The sequence below is a fragment of the Gobius niger genome, assembly GCF_951799975.1.
Source record: "Gobius niger genome assembly, chromosome: 4".
In the NCBI taxonomy this organism is placed as follows: Eukaryota; Metazoa; Chordata; class Actinopteri; order Gobiiformes; family Gobiidae; genus Gobius; species Gobius niger.
Genome location: NC_136855.1, coordinates 9,935,819 through 9,961,486, shown reverse-complemented (window position 1 = coordinate 9,961,486; position 25,668 = coordinate 9,935,819). Strand labels below are relative to the sequence as shown.

At 45.9% G+C, this 25,668-nt stretch overlaps 1 protein-coding gene across 1 annotated transcript; it reads right to left on the bottom strand.

The window, feature by feature from the left end:
• Positions 1-492: 492 nt before the first annotated feature.
• On the bottom strand, positions 493-25,668 carry LOC306962342 (ankyrin repeat and SOCS box protein 2-like; the record flags this gene model as incomplete). The annotated part of the gene is made up of 14 exons (XM_079555461.1): positions 493-694; positions 3,639-3,792; positions 5,725-6,139; positions 11,008-11,130; positions 11,751-11,922; positions 12,172-12,417; positions 12,535-12,690; positions 13,112-13,281; positions 13,372-13,482; positions 14,420-14,744; positions 23,308-23,359; positions 24,436-24,537; positions 25,407-25,487; positions 25,588-25,668. 14 exons carry the CDS (start codon positions 25,666-25,668, stop codon positions 501-503), a joined length of 2,382 nt encoding a protein of 793 aa, XP_079411587.1. The 3' UTR covers positions 493-500.

Sequence of the window (25,668 nt, the reverse complement as noted above, 5' to 3'; positions counted from 1 at the left end):
TTGCTCGGTAGGGCTAGTTGTGTGGTGTCTCCTAGAAGGCACAATGATGGGTTCAATGGGACCCTGCACTTCAAAATAGTGGAGAGCTTATATGTTACTGAGCGCCAAAATAAGTGTACCGGAGTGCAGTCCCATGTAGCATGTAGATAATTATCGGTGCTACCTAAAACTTATGTTCAGTTTGAGCCATTAAATGATCGATAACTCCTTCGCTCAGGCAAAAAGGCAATAACACAAGCCGTTTCTTTGTGTAAAATCCATTTTACCCAAAACAAATGTTCTTTTACTCTCTGTGTAGCTGAGTTGAGCATTAAACCTTTCATGTCACAGTTTTTTGTTTAATCCAGAAGAGGCTAAAAGATGCACACAAAAAAAAGCTTCTTTACCACAAAATGCGCGACAACACTATGTTTTCCCAGTCCCCTCCAGTGTCTCACTTGAGAATGAAAATGTCGACCTAAATGTAAAAATGCTGCACCTCTCCTGGTTTCCTTCAGCTTTTAAATGCAGAGCTGGTGAGAGAACTGGTGGTACTCGGGGTACTCCAGGCCCTCTGGATCGGGTTCCTCGGGGGGCAGCTGGTGCTGGACAAAGCGCATCAGAGAGGGAGGCAGCGGCAGACGCTTCAGCCGCTGTTTGCTGACCAGAGAGAGGATCCTGAGCCTGCAGAGGTGCAGGAGCGGCCGAGGAGGAGCTGGGAGAGGTGAGAGAAAAGGCATTTAGTCCAGGGATAAAGGCGGAATAGCCCTGGTGTTTGGCTCCATCACTTTGATATAATAGAGCAATTATTACTATGTATGATTGGGGCCTGGGTTAAATAATGTATACGGCACTGTTGCTGTGCCCTTGGAAACGACTTTTCACCCTCCAGGAAGGGCCTCCAGCATTTCTCTAACTCCATGTACTGAACGGGAGTGTGTTTGTGTGTGTAACAGTGGGACAGCAGTAGCCTAGCATGTCCAGAATGATACCCTTCTGTATTATTTTCATACATAGGGCAGGATTGTCGATAATAAAAGTGGTATGCAGAAGTTTGGGCACCCCTTTAACTTTTCGACATTTTGCCATACTATGGACTATAAACATAAATATATTTAATTGAAATGTTATGTGAAAGACACACACTAAGTGACAGTGAAGTGAAATTACATTTATACATGATTTAGATTTTTTTTTATAAATAAAAAACTGAAAAGTGTGATGTGCATAAGCACCGGCTCCCCTTTCCTTTTAGCGCAACCATTTGCCTTCAGAAGTTGCCTGATGATTTCTGAATGATCACATGTTGACCCAATGACTAAATAGAGTCTACCTGTGTGTGTAATCTAATGTCAGTTCAAATACAGCTGCTCTGTGATGGTCTCAGAGGTCTGTTACGAGACTATTGGGCATCATGATGATGATCATCATCAGACAGCATCATGAAGTCCAAGAACACACCAGACAGGTCCGGGATCAAGTTATTGAGAAGTATAAAGCTGGGTTAGGTTATAAAAAGAATTTCCAAAGCTTTGAAATCTCTCAAAGCACAGTTAAATACACCATCCAGGAATGGGAAGAGTATGGCATCACTACAAACCTACCAAGACCCGGCCGTCCTCCTTGACTTACTGACCGAACAAGGAGAGCGCTGACCACAGGTGTTACCAAGAAGCCTATGATGACCCTGGATGAACTGCAGAGAGCTACAGCTCAGGTGGGGGAAACTGTCCACAGAACAACTATTAGTCGTGCACAAATCTGGCCTAATGGCACAGTGGCTATAGCGAGCCATTTTTAAAAGAAAACCATCACTCTGTGGAGTAGAGGCACAAAGAGGCGCTGGGGTGGGAAAACAAACTAACATTCACCACTGTCTTTTTTCCCATGTTGAATACCATAGCACCGGTGACAAGTCAGAGCTGCCCTTTCTTTTCATTATCTTTATGGACAGAATTTCTAGGCGCAGCCGGGGGGCCCGAGGGTGTCCTGTTTGGGAACCTCAGGATCTCATCTCTGCTGTTTTGCAGACGATGTCGTTCTGTTGGCTTCATCAAATCAGGACCTTCCCGGACTGGATTAGGACCGAACCTGGACCATAGTTAATGTGAGCCAGGGGTAAGAGTCCCCGTTTTATAGGGCATAGGGGTGAGTGGACCCCCAGGGATGACTGGAGGGGTCAGTTCTTTGATCCTCTCAGGGCGAGCGCTTCCAAGAGATATGCAATAGCTCAGCCTAAGGGCAAGCACACGATTGAAGTAGAACTCTTTGGACGTGGACGTTCCATTCAATTTACGACCCATGGATGGCGCACAGGAGAGTCAAGAGTTTTTCCAATCGGCGGTAAATTACCAAAAACACATCAACTGTTGGTGAGTTTTGTGATTTATCTTCTTGTTCAAAGATTAGTAGCCTACATAACCGATAATAACACCGCAACAAAGGCAGAGGCACAGAGGCGAGTCTGACCTGTGACAGACAGGGAGACCGGCATAAACTTTGTTGGAAGGGACGAGAGAAGCCGCGGAGGTAGAGAAACCATCGTCAGGGCTCATCAGGGGAAGCATGTTAAACTCGAGTCTGTCGCCAACTCGCTATTAACCTGCAGAAAAGAGCCACGTTTGCTCTCTCTCTTACAACGCGGACATACGTGTCTTCTTTCATTTATGATAAATGTATGAATCACGTGTTTAAAGCCCCGCACGGTTTAAGAATAGCCTCTGAAATGCCGGAACGCGGCGCGTCCTCTGACGCGCGTCCATGTGGGATTTCAACACACACTGGAGGCGCTGCGTTTTGGTGTACGTTGAGCTTCAGACTCAATTTGACTGGCAAGTCATCCACTCCTGCTTATACGAGCAATCACTGTTATTGTTTACTTCTGCAATTTTCGCCGGATGTTTTGGTAAATGGTAGGCAACAGCTGATGCATCCAGGCCTCTTACATGCTTTTATAAAATGATCGATCTGTTACAGCGCAAGAGAAGCAATGCCCTCTTCATGAACATTGTTTTTTGCCGATCATAGGATTCTTATCATTTGTTTAAAACATAAATTGCCTACCACGGCCCCTGGATGTGACGACATCGCGATCGCTCATATTGTATCTGTCCAAGTAGTAAATGTTTTCAACTTATATAGTGATAAGTTTACATGCATGCATGCGTGAGACCTGTTTTTTGAAAGAAACGGAAGGAAAGGACTTTATTGGTGTGTTTTGTACATTCAGAGTTTAGATAATGTTACTATACCTTGTTTACACTTTACGCAATTAGATTTTTTATCTTGATTGCTCTTCTAGACTTTTATTGGTTTCATGACTCACTTTTGTTTCATGTTGCGCAAATAGCATGTGAATGTACCTTCACTGATGATGACAATAAAAAGCCCTTCTGCCCCGACATTCTGGGACATTCTGATATGGTTTGTGTGACAGAGGCCTATGGTTTTCTTGTATCATTGGGGTGATGGCGGGTCATGGCCCCACACGACACTGGTGTAAACTCTCTTTCGTGTTTCAATTTTCCCTTAATCCCAGCTCCTGTTTGAAATCAGCGCCGGGAGCACTGTCGGCCTCCATGACTGTGAACATTGTTCCTCAGGCTAAAACAGCTGCATTCTCATACCCACATTACAAACTTAAGTGCTATGATGCTCACCTGCTTTGTCCTTGATGCAGCTCCAGTCTGAATAGCTGTCCAAGTGCTCCAGGACGCGGGAGCACAGAGTCACATGACCCACGTAGTCCAATAGGAGGTCCACGATCGGCCCGACCCAGCGGTTCACCGTCGGGGAGGACACCATCTCGCAGAACTGTCAATCAAATCACAAACACGGATTTCAAAGATACATATATATATATTTCATTATCTTTTCTTGACAGAATTTCTAGTTGCAGCCAGGGGCCCGAGGGTGTTCTGTTTTGGGAACCTCAGGATCTCATCTCTGCTGTTTGCAGACGATGTTGTTCTGTTGGCTTCATCAAATCAGGACCTTCAGGGTGCTCTGGGGCGGTTTGCAGCCGAGTGTGAAGCGGCCGGGATGAGGATCAGCACCTCCGAGAGGGACGGGTGGAGTGTGAGATGAATAGACAGATCGGTGCGGCGTCAGCAGTGATGCGGTCGCTGTATCGGTCTGTCGTGGTGAAGAGGGAGCTCAGTCAGGGGGCAAAGCTCTCGATTTACTAATTGATCTACGTTGCCACCCCTCACCTATGGTCATGAGATCTGGGCTGAAAGCGGACGAAATGAGTTTCCGTCACAGGGTGGCCGGGCGCACCCTTCGTGATAGGGTGAGGAGCTTAGTTATCAGGGGGAGCTCAGAGTAGAGACACTGCTCCTTCTCGTCGAAAGGAGCCAGCTGAGGTGGCTCGGGCTGTTCTGGATGCCTCCTGGCCACCTCCCTCAGGACATGTTCCAGGCATGCCCTATTGCAGGGGTGTCCAAACTTTTTTCATGGGGGGCCACATATTGGAGCGTACACGGGGTAAAGGGCCATGGGTCGGTGGTTAGTTCCACGAAACCTTTGAGTAGCAGAGGTTTAAATTGTGCCTCATGCCTTTATTTATGCTTAAAACCTTAATGCCAGCTCTGTCTCACAATAAAATGCTAGTTGTTAGGTTAGAATTGTGTAGAATTATTACATATTAAATAAAAAGGACCATCTCTGATGATGTGAACCGATTCAGCAAGCAGCCCGAGGGCCACCAAAAATTGGTCTGAGGGCCACATTTGGCCCGCGGGCCGCACTTTGGACACCCCTGCCCTATTGGGAGGAGGCCTCTTGGGAGACCCAGGACATGCTGGAGGGATTATGTCTCTGAGCTGGCCTGGTGTAGCCTCGGGGTCCCCCCAGAACAGCTGGAGGAGGTGTGTGTAGATCGAGAAGTCTGGGCATCTCTCCCCGTGACCGGGCCCCGGAGAAAGGGGAAGAAAATGGATGGATGGATAATGTTATGATTTGGTTTGTGTGTCGTCCCCCTTTGTTTTTTCTTTTGCAGCAGAGCAGTGTGTGACAGAGGGCGTGGCTGACTCCTCCTGGTGCTGCAGACCGGACACCTGCACATCACTACCTAATCAACCTGAGTATGAATGTCTCAGCACCACCCTGCCAGATTATTCTGTCCTGTTCAGTAGCGCTTCTCAGCTACTGGTTTTTGTCGAACATTTTGGTTGACTTACCTGCTGTTTCTCCATCTGTTCATAAATAAAGTAAATGGGGTTGAATTGTTAATCAAGATTTTTAAAAGAAAATGGAAGATTTGCAAAACTCACCTAGGTCATGGGCTGAACAGAAACCCATAGCAAATGGCGATGTTATGTACAACAATGGTCCCTCCCCAAGCTTTTTTCTAGTTCCTACAGACTTACACTGCGTTCCAAATTATTATGCAAATTGGATTTTAGTCTGGCATTAGCCAGGCTATATCTTCCGCGGAACTGGTGTAGCGGTGGGTGTGCATGTGCACATGCTGGTGTTTTGATCACGTCTCTCATCACCAGCGCTGTTCTCTTTCTCTCAGAACATGGCCAATGTTTAACTCTAGATCAACTTTAATGGAATAAAGTTTACAGTATGTCCAGTGATAGCTTAAAAATGCTGAATGAAGTACATGAGGCGGTTCGCGATGTTAATGTAAATATGTGGAGAGCGAAGCACAAGAAGCAACAAGCACTTGTTGGCAGCAGATGATGCCTAAATTTAGATACTGAAAGAAATCATGTGGAATCTTGGCCTCGTGTGTACCTCCAGCGTGCGCGTCTTGTCCTCTGACTGGCCGGTAAGCGGGGGGTGCGGCTTGTCCCCGAGGGGGCAGTTGAAACACGGCTCAGCCTTCAGTCCATGGTCCAGCAGCAGCTTGAGCAACGGAGGGTCCCGGGCCGCGAACATGAGCAAAGGGGGGAAGGAGGTGCTCACGGTGGGCACAGACACATTCACGTCGGCCCCGTGCTCCAAGAGGAGGGTGACCGTCTTTGCTGCGCCCTGACGAGAGGCCACCATCAGGGGCGGCAGCGTGTCCAGGTTTGTAGACGCTCCGTGGGACATCAGCAGCCGAACTGCATCCAGGTTCACATTGGCCACGCTGAAATACAGAGAGGTGCGGCGCCGGTCCTCATACAGGCTGCTGCGCTCCTCACTCAGCATCGCGTTTGGGTCAAACCTGGAAAACATATAAAGGCAGTTTATGCAGCATTACAAATTATTATGCAAATTGTATTTCAGTGTCAAAAAGCGAGCAGAAACGGCTGCAGTGGGCTCAGAATTACATGAAGACTCATTTTCAAACGGTCTTGTTCACTGATGAGTGCCATGTGACCTTGGATGGTCAGATGGATGGAGTAGTGAATGGTTGTTGAATGGCCACCATGTCCCAACAAGGCTGTGATGTCAGTAAGGAGGGGGCGGAGTCATGTTTTGGGCCGGAATCCTCCCTGACGGTGTGAAAATGGCCTCTGAAAAATATGTGGAGTTACTGACTGACCACTTTCTTGGTAAATGGTAAATGGTCTCAACTTATATAGCGCTTTTCCACCTACATTTCATTCCACCTACAAGACTTACAATAGTTCTCAAGACAGAGTGAATCTAAACAAGACTTAAAAATGCATATAACTGAAAGAATCTTATCTGCACTCTTGCCTCTTACTGTAATTGATTAATTCTATGTTGATGTTTTTATTGATTCTATTTGTTTTCTTATATTTATGCAACTGTGAAGCACTTTGAATTGCCCTGTGTATGAATTGTGCTCTACAAATAAACTTGCCTTGCCTACATTAGGCACTCAAAGCGCTTTACAGCAAGGATCCACTCACCCATTCATACTCTCATTCATACACCAGTGAATGGTGTATGAATGGTGCACTGGGGGCAATGTGGGTGAAGTGTCTTGCCCAAGGACTCAACAACAGTGTACACTTTCAGGAGGTGGGAATCGAACCCCTGACCTTCCGATCATGAGACGACCCGCTCTACCATCTGCGCCACTGTCGCAAAAAGAAGAGCCATACTTTCCCTAACAAGATCATCTTCATGCATGACAACGCACCATGTCCTGCTGTAAAGAACACCTCTGCATCACTGGCTGTTATGGGCATAAAGGAGAGAAACTCATGATGTGGACCCCCTCCTCCCCTGACCTCAACCCTATTGAGAACCTTTGGAGCATCAACAAGCAAAACATCTATGAGGGTGGGAGGCAGTTTTCATCCAAACAGCAGCTCTGGGAGGCTATTCTGACATCCTGCAAAGAAATCCAAGCAGAAACTATTTTTTTTATTTATTTAAGATGGGACAGTGCATATTAATTAACATGAGTCCTCAAAGTCCACATGTAACTATGCCAGAGTTAGCCACAATGGCTAATTTTCATCTGTAGTCCCAGGGCAGGTTGCTGTCTTCAGGACAACAAGCACAAGAGACATGAACAAAAGACAAGATGAAACGGTTAGTAAAAAGACATTATAAACAAAACGACACAGACAAATAAGAAATTTGAAACACTATTGGTAAACAGCCTACATGTTCACACTGTGACTCCAGGTTTGATTGTCCAGGAGCCAAAGTTTTACTGATCTAGTGAAGGCTCTCAGTGTTGGGATGTTCCTGATGATGTTTATATTTGGTGGGTTTAAGAATTCTGAAGCTGCTGTCAAAGAAGGGCTCCTATGTTAAACTATGACTCGACATGTTAAGATGTTTTTGATTTAAATAGCTTTTGATTTCAGTAAATATGACCTCCTAATGCTACATATTCAACAAATGACCATTTTCAGTTAATTACAAGCTTTAAAGTGTATTGAAACAATGAGTTGCATAATAATTTGGAACAGTAGATTTTGAGTTGTTTACTATATTTATTATTTAAAAAAAAATACTGTTATCACTGGGAGGTTTTTTCAATCACACTCAAATGATCCATCCATCCATCCATCCATCCATCCATTTTCTTCCGCTTTATCCGGGGCCGGGTCGCGGGGGCAGCAGTCTCAGCAGAGATGCCCAAACTTCCCAATCCACACACACCTCCCCCAGCTGTTCTGGGGGGACCCCGAGGCGACACCAGGCCAGCTCGGAGACATAGTCCCACCACCGTGTCCTGGGCCTTCCACGAGGCCTTGTCCCACTAGGACATGCCTGGAACACCTCCGTGGGACCGCGACCAGGAGGCATCCGGAACAGATGCCCGAGCCACCTCAGCTGGCTCCTTTCGACGTGAAGGAGCAGCGACTCTACTCCGAGCTCCTCCCGGGTAACTGAGCTCCTCACCCGATCTCGGAGGGTGAGCCCAGCCACCCTGCGAAGGAAACTCATTTCGGCCGCTGGTATTCGCGATCTTGTCCTTTCGGTCATTACCCAAATCTCATGACCATAGGTGAGGGTGGGAACGTAGATCGATCGGTAAATCGAGAGCTTTGCCCCCCGACTCAGCTCCCTCTTCACCACGACAGACCGATACAGCGACCGCATCACTGCTGACGCCGCACCGATCCGTCTGTCGATCTCACGCTCCATCCGTCCCTCACTCGTGAACAAGACCCCGAGATACTTGAACTCCTCCACTTGAGGTAAGGACTCCCCACCGACCTGAAGAGGGGAAACCACCTTTTTCCAGTGGAGAACCATGGCCTCGGATTTGGATGTGCTGATCCCCATCCCGGCCGCTACACACTCGGCTGCAAACCGCCCCAGACGGTGCTGAAGGTCCTGGTTCGTTGAAGCCAACAGAACAACATCATCCGCAAACAGCAGAGATGAGATCCTGAGGCTCCCAAACCGGACACCCTCCGGCCCCTGGCTGCGCCTAGAAATTCTGTCCATAAAAGTAATGAACAGAACCGGTGACAAAGGGCAGCCCTGGCGGAGACCAACACGCACCGGGAACAGGTCTGACTTACTGCCGGCAATGCGAACCAAGCTCCTGCTGCGGTCATACAGGGAACGGACAGCCCTTAACAGAGGGCCCCCCACAGGGCACCACGAGGGACACGGTCGAACGCCTTCTCCAGGTCCACAAAAGACATGTGGACTGGTTGGGCGAACTCCCACGAACCCTCAAGCACCCGATGAAGGGTATAGAGCTGGTCCAGTGTGCCACGAACAGGACGAAAACCGCATTGTTCCTCCTGGATCCAAGGTTCAACTATCGGCCGGATCCTCCTCTTCAGCACCCTGGAGTAGACCTTACCGGGGAGGCTAAGGAGGGTGATTCCTCTGTAATTGGAACACACCCTCCGATCCCCCTTTTTAAAGAGAGGGACCACCATCCCGGTCTGCCAATCCAGGGGCGCTGTCCCCGACCACCACGCGATGTTGCAGAGACGTGTCAGCCAAGACAGTCCTACAACATCCAGAGACTTAAGGTACTCAGGACGAATCTCATCCGGACTCCTTCTTCAGCTTGACGGCATCCCTTACTTCCGGGCGCCACCACCGGGTTCGGGGATTGCTGCCCCGACAGGCGCCAGAGACCTTACGGCCACAACTACGAGCAGCCGCATCGACAATGGTGGAGGAGAACAGAGTCCACTCGGACTCCATGTCCCAAGCCTCCCTCGGAATCTGGGTGAAGCTCTTCCGGAGGTGGGAGTTGAAGACCCCACTGACAGAGGGATCCGCCAGACGTTCCCAGCAGACCCTCACAACACGCTTGGGCCTGCCAGGTCTGACCGGCTTCTTCCCCTGCCAGCGGATCCAGCTCACCACCAGGTGGTGATCGGTTGACAGCTCGGCCCCTCTCTTCACCCGAGTGTCCGAGACACGCGGCCGGAGGTCAGACGACACAACTACAAAGTCGATCATCGACCTCCTGCCTAGGGTGTCCTGGTGCCACGTGCACTTGTGGACACCCTTGTGCTCGAACATGGTGTTCGTTATGGACAAACTGCGACTAGCACAGAAGTCCAATATCAGAACACCACTCGGGTTCAGATCAGGGAGGCCGTTCTTCCCAATCACTCCCTCCCAGGTCTCACTGTCGTTACCCACGTGGGCGTTGAAGTCCCCCAGTAGAACAATGGAGTCCCCAGTCGGAGCACCATCTAGCACCCCTCCCAGGGACTCCAAGAAGGCCGGGTACTCTGCACCGATGTTGGGCCCGTAGGCCGAGACAACGGTGAGAGACCTGTCCCCAACCCGAAGGCGTAGGGACGCGACCCTCTCGTCCACCGGGGTGAACTCCAACACGTGACGGCTGAGCTGGGGGGATATGAGCAAACCCACCCCGGCCGCCGTCTCTCCCCGTGGGCAACTCCAGAAAAATGGAGAGTCCAGCCTCTCTCCAGGAGTTGGGATCCGGAACCCAAGCTGTGCGTGGAGGTGAGCCCGACTATATCTAGTCAGTATCTCTCAACCTCCCGCACAAGCTCAGGCTCCTTCCCCCCCAGCGAAGTGACATTCCATGTCCCGAACGCCAGAAGCTGCGCATGAGGACCAGGACGTCGAGGCACCTGCCTCTGACTGCCACCCAGTCCTCTCCGCACCCGACCCCTACGGATCCCTCTGCGGGTGGTGGGTCCACAGGAGGGCAGGCCCACGTCGTCCCTTCGGGCTGTGCCCGGCCGGGCCCCGTGGGCAGAGGCCCAGCCACCAGACGCTCGCGTTCGGGCCCCAACCCCAGGTCTGGCTCCAGGGTGAGGCCCCGGCTGCGCCATGCCGGGCGACGTCACGGTCCTTGAATGTTGTACTTCCATATGGGTCTTCTGAACTGCTCTTCGTCTGACCCGTCACCTCGAACTAGTTTGCCATGGGAGACCCTACCAGAGGCGTAAAGCCCCAGACAACATAGCTCCTCGGATCATTCGGGCACTCAAACAACCCCACCATGTTAAGGTAGCAGTTCACGGGGTTGTCAAATGATCCTCTAACAGTTAAAGACTTGAACATTATGCTGACTCTCATTTGAGTTTATAATTTAGAAAATCTTAGAAAAATGTCTAATAATTTGGAACACAGTTTATGCAGCAGTGGTTTATTAAAGGTCGTGCAATCATGGCAGGATAAGTTTTGGTCAAGTGTTTGTGTTCAGACCCTGCGTCGAGGAGCATCTCCAGCACGTCGTCTCGGTTCCTCTCGGCCGCCATGTGCAGAGGGCTGATGCCGCAGCGACGCACTCTCGCCTTATTGGTCTTTGGGATCAGCATCGACACGATTCTGTGGAGAGACACAAACTAATCAATGTTCATGTCAAGTCGATAAACGGACAGCTATACTTAATACACTGCTCAAACAAAATAAAAGGTCACACGCTCTAATATTTAATTGCACTGTCTTGAGCTTTGATTAGAGCACTCATTCATTTCAATAAGCTTCTTCAATGTCAAAAGATCCGGTGTTGCATTCATGTTACACCAAGATCTTGTACTGATGTTGATGGGAGAGTGTGACCACTGCGCAAAGCCTTCTCTAGCACTTCCCAAAGATTCTCAATGGGGTTAAGATCTGAACTCAGTGGCGGCCAATCTATGTGTAAAAAATTATGTCTCCCTGAACCACTCTTTCACAACGTGAGCCCAATGAATCCTGGGTTTGTCATCTTGGAATATGCCCGTTCCATTAAAGAAGAACAAATCCATTGAAGGAATAACCTGGTCATTAAGGATGTTCAAGTCAGCGACTGATCTCATTCTTTCAGCTCATGGTGTTGCTGAATCTAGACCTGAACAATTGAAGCAAACACAGATCAGAACAATTTGTTAAATCGAGGTGGTGACTTATGTTTGGTCGGGTAGTATAAATAAGTTAGAAAGGCTATTCTCTATTGCCAAGCATACATCTCGTTGCCGTTCTGCGCGGCGATGTGCAGCGGCAGCAGCCCACGCCTCCCCGACATGTTGGCATCTGCGTTCTGTGACAGCAGCAGCTCAACCGCCTCCTCGTGACGGTTCTTAGCAGCTTCCATCAGCGCTGTGTTCCCATCCGCCGCCTGAGTGTTGATGTCCGCTCCTGTACATGAATACACAGGAGGAAAGAATTAATTTAAATTAATTTAACAAACTATAAATTAAATAATTCTACTCCTAGTAAAAATGGCTTGGATTTGGACTTGTCAAGGACGCAGTTAGAGCCATACAATTTTGTAAAAAAAAAAGAAAAATATAGTTATTTTTCTGCCATTTGCAGTTGCAAATAGAGACTGTCTTACTTTCAGTAAAACACATGAAATAAGTCAAGCAACTTGCGTCCGTCACTAACCGTGTTGGATGAGGAAGCGCAGAGCGTCGATGCTGCCGGTCTGAGCCGCGGTGAACAGTGGTGTGATGCCGTAGATGTTGGTTGCGTTGATTTTGGCTCCGGCTTTGAGCAGCATTTCACAGATCTCCACACTGTTCCTGACCACAGCCTCCTGCAGAGCCGTCCAACCCTGGATACAGTGACTGTTCACCACGGCCCCGTAGTTCAGCAGCATGGCCACCAGGGCGGCGTTATTGCGCTCACAGGCTGAGGGACACAGGGCAAGGGCACAAGAGAAGGAGCTTTATTTGTCTCCTTTTTTTGTTTTTGTAAAGTTTTGTGATCTGTGATGTGATTCACAAAACATCAACATCTCAGCCTTACCTTTGTACAGAGGCGTCTCTTTGTCATAATTTGTTGTGTCTGGATCAGCTCCGTTGTCCAGCAGGATTACAGCACAGTCTGAATTCTCCCTGGTCACCGCGATATGTAGCGCAGTCTCCCCGCGGTCTGTGCGCTTGTTCACCATCCCGGGCTGGACTATGGAGACACCAGGTTCACATTGCATGCTATAATAACAAAGACGAAAGAAGAAGAAAAGAAAAGAAAAGAAAAAGCATTTTTTGGGGGCCATGCTCATTTAGCCTGCCCAGACAGACTACATGTTTTTCAAATTCTTTATAAAGACGTGTAGTCTGGTGGTTGAGGTTATCTCCGTGGGTTCTGAAGAGCGTGATTGAAGATGGATTCACCAATCAGAGAAACGCACAGACCGTCCAAAATGGCATCTTATAATCTGAAAATTAACAAATTCTGCCCAATCAACAGGCTAATTATAAAACTACTTTATGTGGAGAGTTGTGAATTTGTTCTGGATCATATTATGTGATCTAAAAGTCTTCTGCATTTGATTGCAGTGTCACACATTTGCGTCAGTGATTGGAGCGATGCTTTTAGTCACCTGAGATGAGGGCCCGGAGACACGCCTGCTGTCCGAACCACGCGGCCTGGTGGATGGCCAACCAGCCCGGTTTACTGGGCACCATCAGGTTAGTCCCTGGAGTGAGAGCCAAGGCCTTCACTCGAGCAGCGTCACCCATACGGATGGCCTGGAATAAGGCCTCCTCCTCCCTGGGAACGATACAGTCAAACAGCTAAAAAAAAAACAATATGACAAACTGCAAGTGTTTTGCAGAAATGCGGCTCTTAAGAGGTACTCACTCGTCCGGCTCTGGCCCGACATACACCAGCATCTCGCCCATCTTCCTGTAGGCCACCATCCTCTTCCCTGATCCGGTCATGAAGTGGCTGATCGTCCCGTCAAATGTCTTCCTGGAGGTAAAAACACACCAAAACAATGCGGCTTTTGACTTAAAGGGGCTAGATGCAAGTTGACCATTTTATACTCACTACTGCCACCTCAGGTCATACGTGTAACTGCACCTTCTATATTAAACACTTGCATGACAGAACTTCGGACCAGAATTAACACCTTTTTAAGTGACAGTGCAGGATTTTAGAGGCATGGCTGGAACATGTAGGGGGATGAAAATACATTATTTTAACATTTTTAAACTCTGTATAGTCCCTTTAACCTTTACCCGGAATCAGCTCTGTCAGCACACGCAGAGAACAAAATAAATACACATTTAGAAACATTAAAGTAAAGTAAAACAGTAAAGTAAACTGTAAATTCGCTAACTTTATGAACGTGCCAGCGCAACATGACTGGATTATTAAGGGGAAAGGAAACGAAAGGGCTGTCAGGGCGAGGACGTCAGCGCCGCCGCGCTGCCCTCTTGTCTTGGTTGAGCACCTGCCCCTCAAAATGTCTGTGCACGCCACTGAATTGTAGTCCTTTGAAGGACCCCAGGAAGACTAGCAGCCAATAAAATGGGCAGTTATTGGGGATCCTAATAAAACAATAAAACAATAACCTTGACAACATGGTCAAGGTTTCAGTTATTTCAGTTTTGAGCAAAAATGTGTTTGTCCATGTGGAAAAAACTGTCATGTACTTTTGTGCCACTGCAGCAACATGACCAGAGGAAGCCCCAACGTACACAAAAATAATGGTACCCACGGCAGGGGGCTCATATTGCTACAATACTACCCTCTAGTGGCAAAATATAACTCCAGAAAGAGCGCTACAACATGGAATCCTACAATGTATTTCAATCCGTCAAAAATAACTTTCATTTTGTATGAAACAGAAACACAGCCTCACCAAGTAGAGTTATTACTCTAGTGTTAGTTTTGCAGTTCTTACGGGTCTGGCGGTTTGGTATTGGGTGGGTTTGGAGAGCTGTAGTGAGCAGTCCCTGGTCCAGGAGGATTATGGGAGTTGGGGTTCTCCATGGCAGCAGGCGCACTTCGGTATCGGGCGGTCTCGGGTGGTCTGATGGGTTGGTTCACTTGGGGGGGTGGTGGCCTTTCTTGAGGGACTTGAGGGAGCGGGGCGTCCATTTGGTGGACTTCGTCCAGACTGCGCTCTATGGCCAGCTGCAGGAGTTGGTCATCACTGAGGTCACTGTACAGAGAGTAGTCCTCGAAGGCGAGAGTAGATGCCATGATGACCACCAGGGAGCAGAAGTCTGGCAAGTACAACACAATGAGAAGTGCTTTCTATGACTTTGATCTTTTAATATATGAATACTTTTCTTCATAAAATTGCCATATATACAGTATATACCGTGGGGCTTAAAAGTATTTAGTCAGCCAACAATTGTGCAAATTCTCCCCCCCTCAAATAATGACAGAGGTCTGTAATTTTCATCATAGGTACACTTCAACTGTGAGAGACAGAATGTGAAAAAAAAATCCAGGAATTCACATTGTAGGATTTTTAAAGAATTTATTTGTAAATTATGGTGGAAAATAAGTATTCGGTCACTTCAAACAAGGAAGATCTCTGGCTCTCACAGACCTGTAACTTCTTCTTTAAGAAGCTCTTCTGTCCTCCACTCGTGACCTGTATTAATGGCACCTGTTTGAACTGGTTATCTGTATAAAAGACACCTGTCCACAGCCTCAAACAGTCAGACTCCAAACTCCACTATGGCCAAGACCAAAGAGCTGTCGAAGGACACCAGGAAAAGAATTGTAGACCTGCACCAGACTGGGAAGAGTGAATCTACAATAGGCAAGTAGCTTGGTGTGAAAAATCAACTGTGGGAGCAATTATCAGAAAATGGAAGACATACAAGACCACTGATAATCTCCCTCGATCTGGGGCTCCACGCAAGATCTCATCCCGTGGGGTCACAGTGATCATGAGAACGGTGAGCAACAATCCCAGAACCACACGGGGGGACCTGGTGAATGACCTGCAGAGAGCTGGGACCAAAGTAACAAAGGTTACCATCCGTAACACACTACAACGACAGGGAATCAAATCCTGCAGTGCCAGACGTGTCCCCCTGCTTAAGCCAGTGCATGTCCAGGCCCGTCTGAAGTTTGCCAGAGAGCACATGGATGATACAGCAGAGGATTGGGAGAATGTCATGTGGTCAGATGAAACCAAAGTAGAACTTTTTGGTATAAACTCAACTCGTCGTGTTTGGAGGAAGAAGAATACTGAGTTGCATCCCACTGATCTGTGTTAAGAAAAGAATGAATGGGGCCATGTATCGTGAGATTATGAGCCAAAACCTCCTTCCATCAGTGAGAGCTTTGAAGATGAAACGTGGCTGAGTCTTCCAGCATGACAATGATCCCAAACACACCGCCCGGGCAACGAAGGAGTGGCTCCGTAAGAAGCATTTGAAAGTCCTGGAGTGGCCTAGCCAGTCTCCAGACCTCAACCCCATAGAAAATCTGTGGAGGGAGTTGAAAGTCCGTGTTGCTCGGCGACAGCCCCAAAACATCACTGCTCTCGAGAAGATCTGCATGGAGGAATGGCCCAAAATACCAGCTACTGTGAGTGCAAACCTGGTACAGACCTATAGTAATCGTTTGACCTTTGTTATTGCCAACAAAGGTTATATTACAAAGTATTGAGTTGAATTTTTGTTATTGACCAAATACTTATTTTCCACCATAATTTACAAATAAATTTTTTAAAAATCCTACAATGTGAATTCCACTTCAACTGTCTCTCACAGTTGAAGTGTACCTATGATGAAAATTACAGACCTCTGTCATTATTTTAAGTGGGAGAACTTACAAAATTGGTGGCTGACTAAATACTTTTTTGCCCCACTGTATGTATATATATATATATATATATATATATATATATATTTGGCTACGGCCAAATACCTCCAACGAGTAAGGCAGGTCCTAAGAAGCCAGCTCAATGGCAAGAACAAGTACCGGGCTATAAACAGCTACGCCCTGCCAGTAATCAGATACCCTGCAGGAATAATAAGATGGCCAAAGGATGAGATACAGACCACAGATGTTAAGACGCGAAAGCTCCTAACCATGCACGGAGGGTTCCACCCCAAATCCAGCACTCTGAGGGCCAGATCTTGTGGTTCATGGCGCAGGCTGTAGAGAAGACGAGTGCGCAGACGGGTGGCGCTCCTTGCAATCTTCAGTGTCATACCTGGCGCAAAAAGTGGGCAGGACAGGAGGGGGGGACAGACTCGCATTGTGATGTTGTGGTGCCGCCTCCTCCCCATGCTTTCCCAAGACCTGCGGAAGGCGGTGGGTTGCGAGAGGGGGGGTTCTCCTGTAAACGCGTAACATGCGCTATGCAGCGCGCAATGTTTAATAAAGAAAATAAATAAATAAAACTGTCCCTCCGCTGCTGCAGCCACTCACTGCAGATCCAAGACGAGCGGGCGGGGAAAGAGAGGCAGCAGCCTCAGCATTGGACACCGTTCGAATGCGCAAAGTTACGAAATGTACAGGATTGAATTGATCAGAAACTTGGCTGCGAAAGAGTTGCAGAGTGATGTAGCAGTTGCAAGAAAACTGTAGCGTATTGGAACATTTGCGCTACAGCTGCAGGATTCTTGGAGCGGCTAAATTGGGGGGAAAAAGTTGCTATGCGCCCTGTAAAATGCGCTACACAAGGAGCATCATCAGGAGGTAAACACTGACACACAATGGTAACGATGTCACCTTAAAATGCAGATCAGACGTGGTGTTGTGGCACTTAAGGCATGTGGTTTATTTATGGAAACTGTTGTTGTTTTGGTGTTACGGGTGTGCGCGTTGATCAACTGTATCAAAGTAAACCCGTGCGTAACTGACCCTCAAACAGACTTTTCAAGGCAATTTCACTGTTGTTTTCAATTTGACGTTGATTCTAAGGAAGACGACAAGGCAGCGCGATGTAAAGAGGAACATAATGTTCCTCCAGCGCGAGGGCTGCATAATGGGCTGCATAATGTTCCTCCAGCGTGAGGGCTGCTCCCTAGTGGCGGAGCCTTAAATGCAAAACCTGCACCACATGCAAGATCGCGCGTGTACCACGTTGCGTTTAGAGTTGCGCACGGACTGCGCCAGTCACAAGATCTGGCCCAGAGACTGTACGCTAGCCGTAAGGAAGGAGGCCACGGACTAGTGAGTGTGAGAGTCACTATCCAGGATGAAACATCCAAGATCCATAAGTACATCAAGGACAAGGCTCCAACAGATGACGTGCTCAGTGAATGTCTCAGACAATGGGGAACAGAAGATGAGGTGCTGGAGGTCCCTTCATGGGAGGACAAGCCCTACACGGCATGTACCACCGAAACATAACTGCAGTGGCGATATCAAGAAATCCTACCAATGGCTAGACAGAGCCGGACTAAAGGACAGCACAGAGGCACTCATCATGGCTGCACAGGAGCAGGCCTTGAGCACCAGAGCAATAGAGGCCCAGATCTACCACACCAGACAAGACCCCAGGTGTAGACTGTGCAAAGAGGCCAATGAGACAATCCAGCACATAACTGCAGGGTGTGAGATGCTGGCAGGGAAAGCTTACATGGAGCGCCATAATCAAGTGGCTGGTATAGTGTACAGGAACATCTGTGCAGAGTATGGGCTGGAAACCCCAAGGTCAAAGTGGGAAACACCTCCAAAGGTGGTCGAGAATGACCGAGCCAAGATCCTGTGGGACTTCCAGATACAGACGGACAGAATGGTAATGGCGAACCAACCGGACATTGTGGTGGTGGACAAAGAGCAGAGGAAAGCCATCGTGGTCGACATAGCAATACCAAGACTTCAACATCAGGAAAAAGGAACACGAGAAACGAGAGAAATCAATCAATCAATCAATCAATCAATCAATCAATCAATCAATCAATCAATCAATCAATCAATCAATCAATCAATCAATCAATCAATCAATCAATCAAAACTTTATTTATAAAGCGCTTTTCATACAAGGTTGTAACACAAAGTGCTTTACAGATTAAAAGCAGTTCCCGCCCACCCACTCTTCCACTCTTCCAAAAATACCAGGGGCTCAGAGAAGAGCTGTAGAAAACCTGGAGGGTGAAGGCATCAGTGGTGCCCGTGGTCGTTGGAGCACTCGGGGCAGTGACCCCCAAACTGGAGGAGTGGCTCCAGCAGATCCCAGGATATACATCAGACATCTCGGTCCAGAAAAGTGCAGTTCTAGGAACAGCAAAGATACTGCGCAAAACCCTCAAGCTCCCAGGCCTCTGGTAGAGGACCCGAGCAGGAGGAGAAAGAGACCGCCCGCGGAGGGTGAGGAAGAGTTTTTTTTAAATATATATATATACTGTATACATATATATATAGGTCTAAAAGTTACAAAACAATCCTCTACACCAATCTAGAGTTGGGTTCTGTCTCTGAGCAATAGGTTGCGCTTAAATGACATCAAAACATTGTAAACCGGCTGCTTAGGAATTTCCCAGCTACGGTAACCGTGAAAATGCTGAATTTTTGTTGTATTGGCCTCTGAACTGAAATGATGGCATGACTTTCAAGAATGTCCTGAATGAAACATATTGAGACCTGTCTCATGCACCTACTAAACCTACTCAAAATAGACACACTCAAGCACCACTTGGGAATTTGAAATAAACAAACAAAAGAATGACCTAGTTTCCTTGTTTTGACATTTTAGTGACATTCATTTAGTCAATTCCTAATAAATCAAATCAAATTTATTCATAAAGCACAGTTATAAACAACCGTTGTTCTTCTTTCATTTGCCACTTTGCAAGGTTGATGGTTCTATATTTCCATTTAGATTTAAATGAGCATGCCCTCTTTTAGATATGAGACCAATGAGTCCCAGTTCTACTCTTGGAATACGAACCTCTCACCCTCCTATTTCACTCTTTTTTTTCTTCTTTTTTACTTGGATTTTTACTGCATAAACTTTTTTACAGGGGATACGAGGACTGCTGTCTGCATTCCTGTGACACAACAACTCTGAGAAAAAATCATAATATTTTCAATGGAGCATCTTGATGTGCATTTTACAAAAGGCAAAAATCTGCCCTAGTGACCTACTTTCTGGTTTCAAAACACTGCTCCCTAGTGGTCCACCCCCAGTACTACCACCAACCAGGATGCCAACCAGTAGTAATTCTCTTGCTTTTACTTTTAATGACCCCAAACTTAAAGCAAGAATTAACCTTACTTACCGTGAAGGTCAGGAGGTCTGGGCGCAGGTTGAGTTGGTCTCGCTAAGATAGAGCTTTAAATATAAAAGCCTCAATATTGATGATAAATTATTTCAAAGGCTGAGCTTAGTCCGTTGTCTCTGACGGGATGCTTGAGTGTGTTCATGTGGATGGTGGTTGTGTTATTTTGAAAGCCAGAGAGAGAGAGAGAGAGAGGGGGCAGATTTGAGGTATATTATTAGCTCCGTTGACCTTCTTGGCCCAAATTTGCAGCCACAAGCTATGTGGTCCTAAAGCGCTGACCACTGTTGCATCACAGTGTCCCCTGAGTGGACTAGGATTTATAAAACATGTTATCCAGCCACTGTGCTGTCCATCTACTCACGGGAAGCATATGCAAAAAATATTACCTATGCTCCTCTCGGCTGCATGCCTACTATATGCTGTACAGATACTATAGGTTAGGGTGACCTGTAGGTTACCCAGGATTGTCCCAGTTTTTATGAGCTCTGTCCCAATTTTCTCACATTTTAGTTTTTGTACAAACACAATATTTTCATAGTGACTGAACCAATAAAACCGTCTCATTCAGAATAGGTGGAGACAGTTGCAATTTGGCTCATCCCACAAACTCTCATTGTGTTCCAATGTCAGACATCTGGTCACCCTAAGCTACAATGGCCTACATGATCTGGTCTGACCATGAACGAAAATGTAGAAATAGAAACAAATCTTATGGAAAACATTGATTTAGGAAAACGAAAAAACATGCGCTTTGGGGCATGTGAAAAAATAAGACATACAATACAGGTATCGGACCTCATGGATGGGAGCAACGTCTACGTCACATCACCAAAAGGTTACGACCCATTTTTTGGGGGAAACGGCGGCTCTCGTCCATAATGGGGAAAGATCATCTGACAACTTCTAATTTACATTTGAAAAAACAAAAAACGTTTTACCTTTTCATTGATTTATAGAATGTGAAAAGGAAGCCATGGAAGTGACCTGTTTCTTCAGATAATTCACAGAGAAGACGGTTAACATTTTTAAACTGAGCAGATGAATCATCTTGTCAGTAGCATTTGCTTGTGTCATTTTTTCGCTGGTTGCTTTATTATGTCATTACAGCCTCAGCTTTTAGTCGTTATCATTAAATTAAAATCATGCAGCCTACCATATAGTTGTGTAGCTTTGGAGAGCAAGCCATAAACTCATCATTTTCCACAAAATGATAAAAAATAAAGCAATTCAAGCAATTTGTCAACAATTTGTCTGTCAAAGGCCTTGCGCGTTAATCACAGGAAATTATTTATGAAACTAATTCAGAGGTGTTCCCAAATTCTTTGTCTTGATCTGCTGGTATGCTCAGCAAAAGATGCAGGTTAAGTGGGGGAACAGTGTGTCTGCTCCACCTCAGGTCAGCAATGGGTTCAGACGGGGGGAATGCTGTCCCGATGCTCTTCAACTTGCATCTGGATGAGCTGTTAGCAAGACTTAAGGCCTGTAATACTGGATGTACAGCTGGTAACCTTGTGTTAAATCATTTGTTGAATGCAGACGATCTAGTTGTGTTGAGTCCGAGCACCCTCGGGCTGCAACAGTTACTTAACATTTGTTCAAGCTACGGCCTGGAGCATGACATCAAATATAATTCTGTTAAAAGTTTGGTTATGATCTGTTGAACCAAGGAGGATAACAAGACACCATTTCCTGATTTTTATTTGTCGAATGTAACACTTTATGTTACAAACAAAATAAAAAACCTTGGGCATGTATTGACAGAGGACTTGTCTGATGATGCGGACATACACAGACAATGTAGAGCGTTGTATGCCCAGGCAAACAGGCTGGCGCGTTAATTTTTTTTTTGTACGGACAAAGTGAAAGTAATGTTGTTGAATCATATTGTACACCTCTGTACACAGCGCACCTTTGGTCGAACTATAAAAAAGGAACTTTGCAAAGGTTGCAGGTGGCCTATAATGACGCTCTGCGTGAGCTTCTCAGGAGGCCGAGATGGACCAGTGCGAGTGAGATGTTTGTCACTGCTGGAATTAACATGCTGCATATATGTACCGTTTTATATGCCGTTTGAATAGGTCGGTAAACACAGTAATTGGTTCAATGGTTGATGTGACCTGTAGAACCATTCACTCTCAGTCGAGGATGTGGAGGCACTGGTATAACTGTCTTTTTAAAGCAGTACTAAGTAACTCTTTCCCCTAGAGGCCAAAAGCGCAACTGCAAGTGTCGTAGCAAGTTACGATTTTTTAACTTATTAATTGTCTTGGAGAGTAAATACTACGCCGACAGGAAAGGCGAAGGGAGAGAGGGTTACTGTGCATTCAATTATACAATAGAAATATTTTTTTTCACTCAAACTTTGCTGTAAATACTGTTTAAAGTGACGTTAGCCCGCAGTTAGCTTTGCCCGTTAGCATGTTAGCTTCTTCTTCGTGATTACATTAGTGTGTATTGCTTTCTCCGGACCGGTGACAGTCAAGTTGCAAACATGGTTTTCTGGCCAGAGACACCAGGGGGAGATGAAAAACCCTCCAATCATCCCATAAACACTTGTATTACCCCCACAGGGACTACGAAAAGGATTTATTAAGGTAAACACGTTACTTAGTACTGCTTTAAAGTCACAGTGTAATTTTTTTTATTTTTGGTGTTGTTTGTTTGTGTCGTCTCTGTCTCTTTGGACTTCGAGTCTGTAATAAAGTTGAATTGAATTGAATTTATGCAAATTAACCAATTTATGGAATTTAACCAGTTTGCACATTATAAACAGTTATAATGTGCAATGTGCAAACAGTTATAATGTGCAAACTGTTAGGTTCATGCAACCTAACAGTTTATGCCATTTAGGATTTATGAACTTTAAACAGTTTATGCAATTTATATAATATATGCAAAATAACCAATGTATACATTTTACCAGTTTATGCATTTTAGAGAGTTTATGCAATCTTAAGTTTATGCAACATAACAGTATATGCATCTTACCAGTTTATGCAAATTAGGTTATGCAAATTAACCAATTTATGCAATTTCAACAGTTAATGCATTTTAAACAGTGCAAAATAAAAGATTTGGCGTACACTGCAAGAAATGATGTTAATAATAACTCGTAATATTTGACCTGAATTTCCGTCATTCTGTATTATGCTTTGTGCAGGTTCATGGTAATACACTTTGTTAGTTAGAAAATGCAATATTGATCTAAAACAGCTCAAACAAAGTATCCAGTAGTTCCACTTGCTGGTTATTCAAGGAAACCTATCCTAACCATTTCCTGTTTTCTACTTGGAAAGTCAAAATCTCTCAAATTGAGGTAAGAAATCCTAATCCAAGTTTTATTGAGAAAATGTTTCTTTTTTTTATTGTATTTGCCACATTTCATCATCTACTTGGGAAGTCAAGGTCCTGCCTTTGATATCCAACATAGTGAGCTGCTGAACATAGCAAGGGAATGACCAAAACTTAACATAAAACAACACATTCCAGCAACACTGTAGTGACACTGATAACCCAGAACCCAGTACAATTGTTGACTTTGAAAACCTTTATCTGACATTGACTCGAACAGGACTTAACTGGGACTTACCTTTGGGCCACGACCTGAACCTCCACTTCATCTCGATGCCTTTGTCCGGGACCTGGAAACAGACATTATCACATTCACACACCAAATAAACTGCCTTTTACTGCAGCAAACGTTCCAACAGGATGCATACTGAGAGAGCATTAACCTACACGAAGGAAAGTGAGAGAGGACAGAGAAGGAGGCGTGGTGCACCATGAAGGTAGTGCAGGATTCAAAGATCAGCGGAATGCTCGCCCACTGTGTTCCCTAAACACTAAGCTGAAAGGTCTATGGAGATTCTGAGTGGGATTTTTGCCTCCAACACCAGGGCAGAACCTCAACTGTTGAGTTCTTCCAATGACGTCACACATAGTTAAGTGGAATTATGCAGTATTATATGTAACAATATCTCTACTCAGGAGGAAAATGAAGGACTGTAATGTTATCATTGGACACAAGTTTCAGGCCACAGTTTTTCTATACTGAGTTACGTTCTGACCCGAGCTTAGACGAGTTGATGCGTACCCATCTGGTCTTTGTGTGTGCCCTCAGTGACGCAAAGACGTTCGTGCAGTGATATCTTCACTTTAGTGCACGGACGTCGAAGTACTCTTAAGGTGTTACTACACCTTACAATGTTGTTCTCCTTTTTATCCGCTTAGATAATTGACATGTAACTACTCACGTAACCGTATTTAAATAGAGGAAATGTGGAAGGGGATGTTTGCTTCTAACTTCACCCCGATTGACCCCATAGAGGAGAGGCTAAATGCTAACAACACGTTCGGTGTTTTTGCAGGCAGGTACGCATCATCATGTACCACGTCGGAGCTCAGGTAAGAACATATCTCTCTTTTATCCACTCCACTTTCATGTGTCTGCCCGCCATCAGGCTCAAATGAAAACATGGTTCTGTCAAACGGTGCAAAAGGACTTTTAACTAAGAAAACAGGAGGCTCATCATTGAACGGACAGCCTGATTTCACCAAAGCACAAGGAGCTGTATAAAAATGTAATTGAATAACCCTGGTCAGACGGCATGTGTTTTTGCAATGGCCTACTTTTTCAGAGTGGGCTCATGTGAGGCCCAGACTGACCCACAATTCCCGGGCCAATGAGTCCCACTCCAGCCTTGTGTATATTATTTACCAAGTGCACAAACATTCCGCTGACGGCGCCATCCTGGATCTGGAACTGCCCTCCACTCCGAGCGTCAACCTGGGCAGGTGAGCGCGTGAAGATCTGGACAAACTGAAGAGGAATGAGAAAGAAAGTTTAAGGTTGAGATGAGGTTAAGAATTTACACAGCAACAAGGGTAACTAGAACATACTCCGGGGGCCAGTGTAGTTATTCCCAGATGCAAATCAGCATTGGCACAGTCCCATTCTCTTGCATAGCCAAAAAGAAATGGAACAAGCTCCCCTCTGAAATACTGAGCTTAGATGACCCCAGAGCTTTCACTAAAGGAATGAGAGCAGGGTTCATGAATAACCAGAGATATGAGCATTAAGTTAATTAGATTAGGTTCTGTCTGTCCTTTTGTCAAACATGCACTGTGTACATGAAAAAAGAATTCCCCCCCGGGGATGATGAAGTCTAAAGTCTACATTAACTGTAGTAAGAAAACGTAAAATGTTATGAATAAGAACGTGGTTTTACCAGGACAGGATGTAAATATATTTTGCAAGGATTGACAGTGTTCTCTTTTTGTGTCTGTACATGTGATGACTGTGTGTGAGTCTATTTTATCAACATGAAGAGATTGAGGGCTGTTTGTCCCACCACATTAGAACATAATAACATCATTTGTCCTCACCATTTTAGAAGTAAAAAGCATTGTAAACTTAATGACAAACTACGTAACATTTTGGATTATACAGAACATGCTCCTCATGACCAGCTCGACTCAGAAAATGCTTCTCTTGCAGCGGGTATTTGGGTGAGGACATGACCTATTTAATTCTTATTTTTGGTTAACATCTTGAGACGATCTGACTTTCATCACCGTTTTAGGCTTTTACTCTCACATAGATACAAATCAATACCGTTTTTCCAAAGTAGAGCGGTCAAAGTTCAAAAACAAATATAAAAAAGCTTAGAATAGCTTCACAGTCCTTACATTCTGGCTGATGAACGTTTCCTTCAGATGAACGTTTGGTCGATGCCTTTCCAACGCTGCAGGGGGCGCAAGAGGAGGGGGCTGAACACAAGTCATTCAAAAAGATCAGCTGCTAAATGATTCAGTAAGTGAAGACTTAAAGGGATAAAGTGGATTAGTTTTCAAAGTCCTTTGGTCTTACCTGTGTTTTACTCTGCATCTGTGGTTTGCTCTGCGCTGGAGCGGGACCTGACGTTGGTCCGTTGGCGCTGGGCAGGATCAT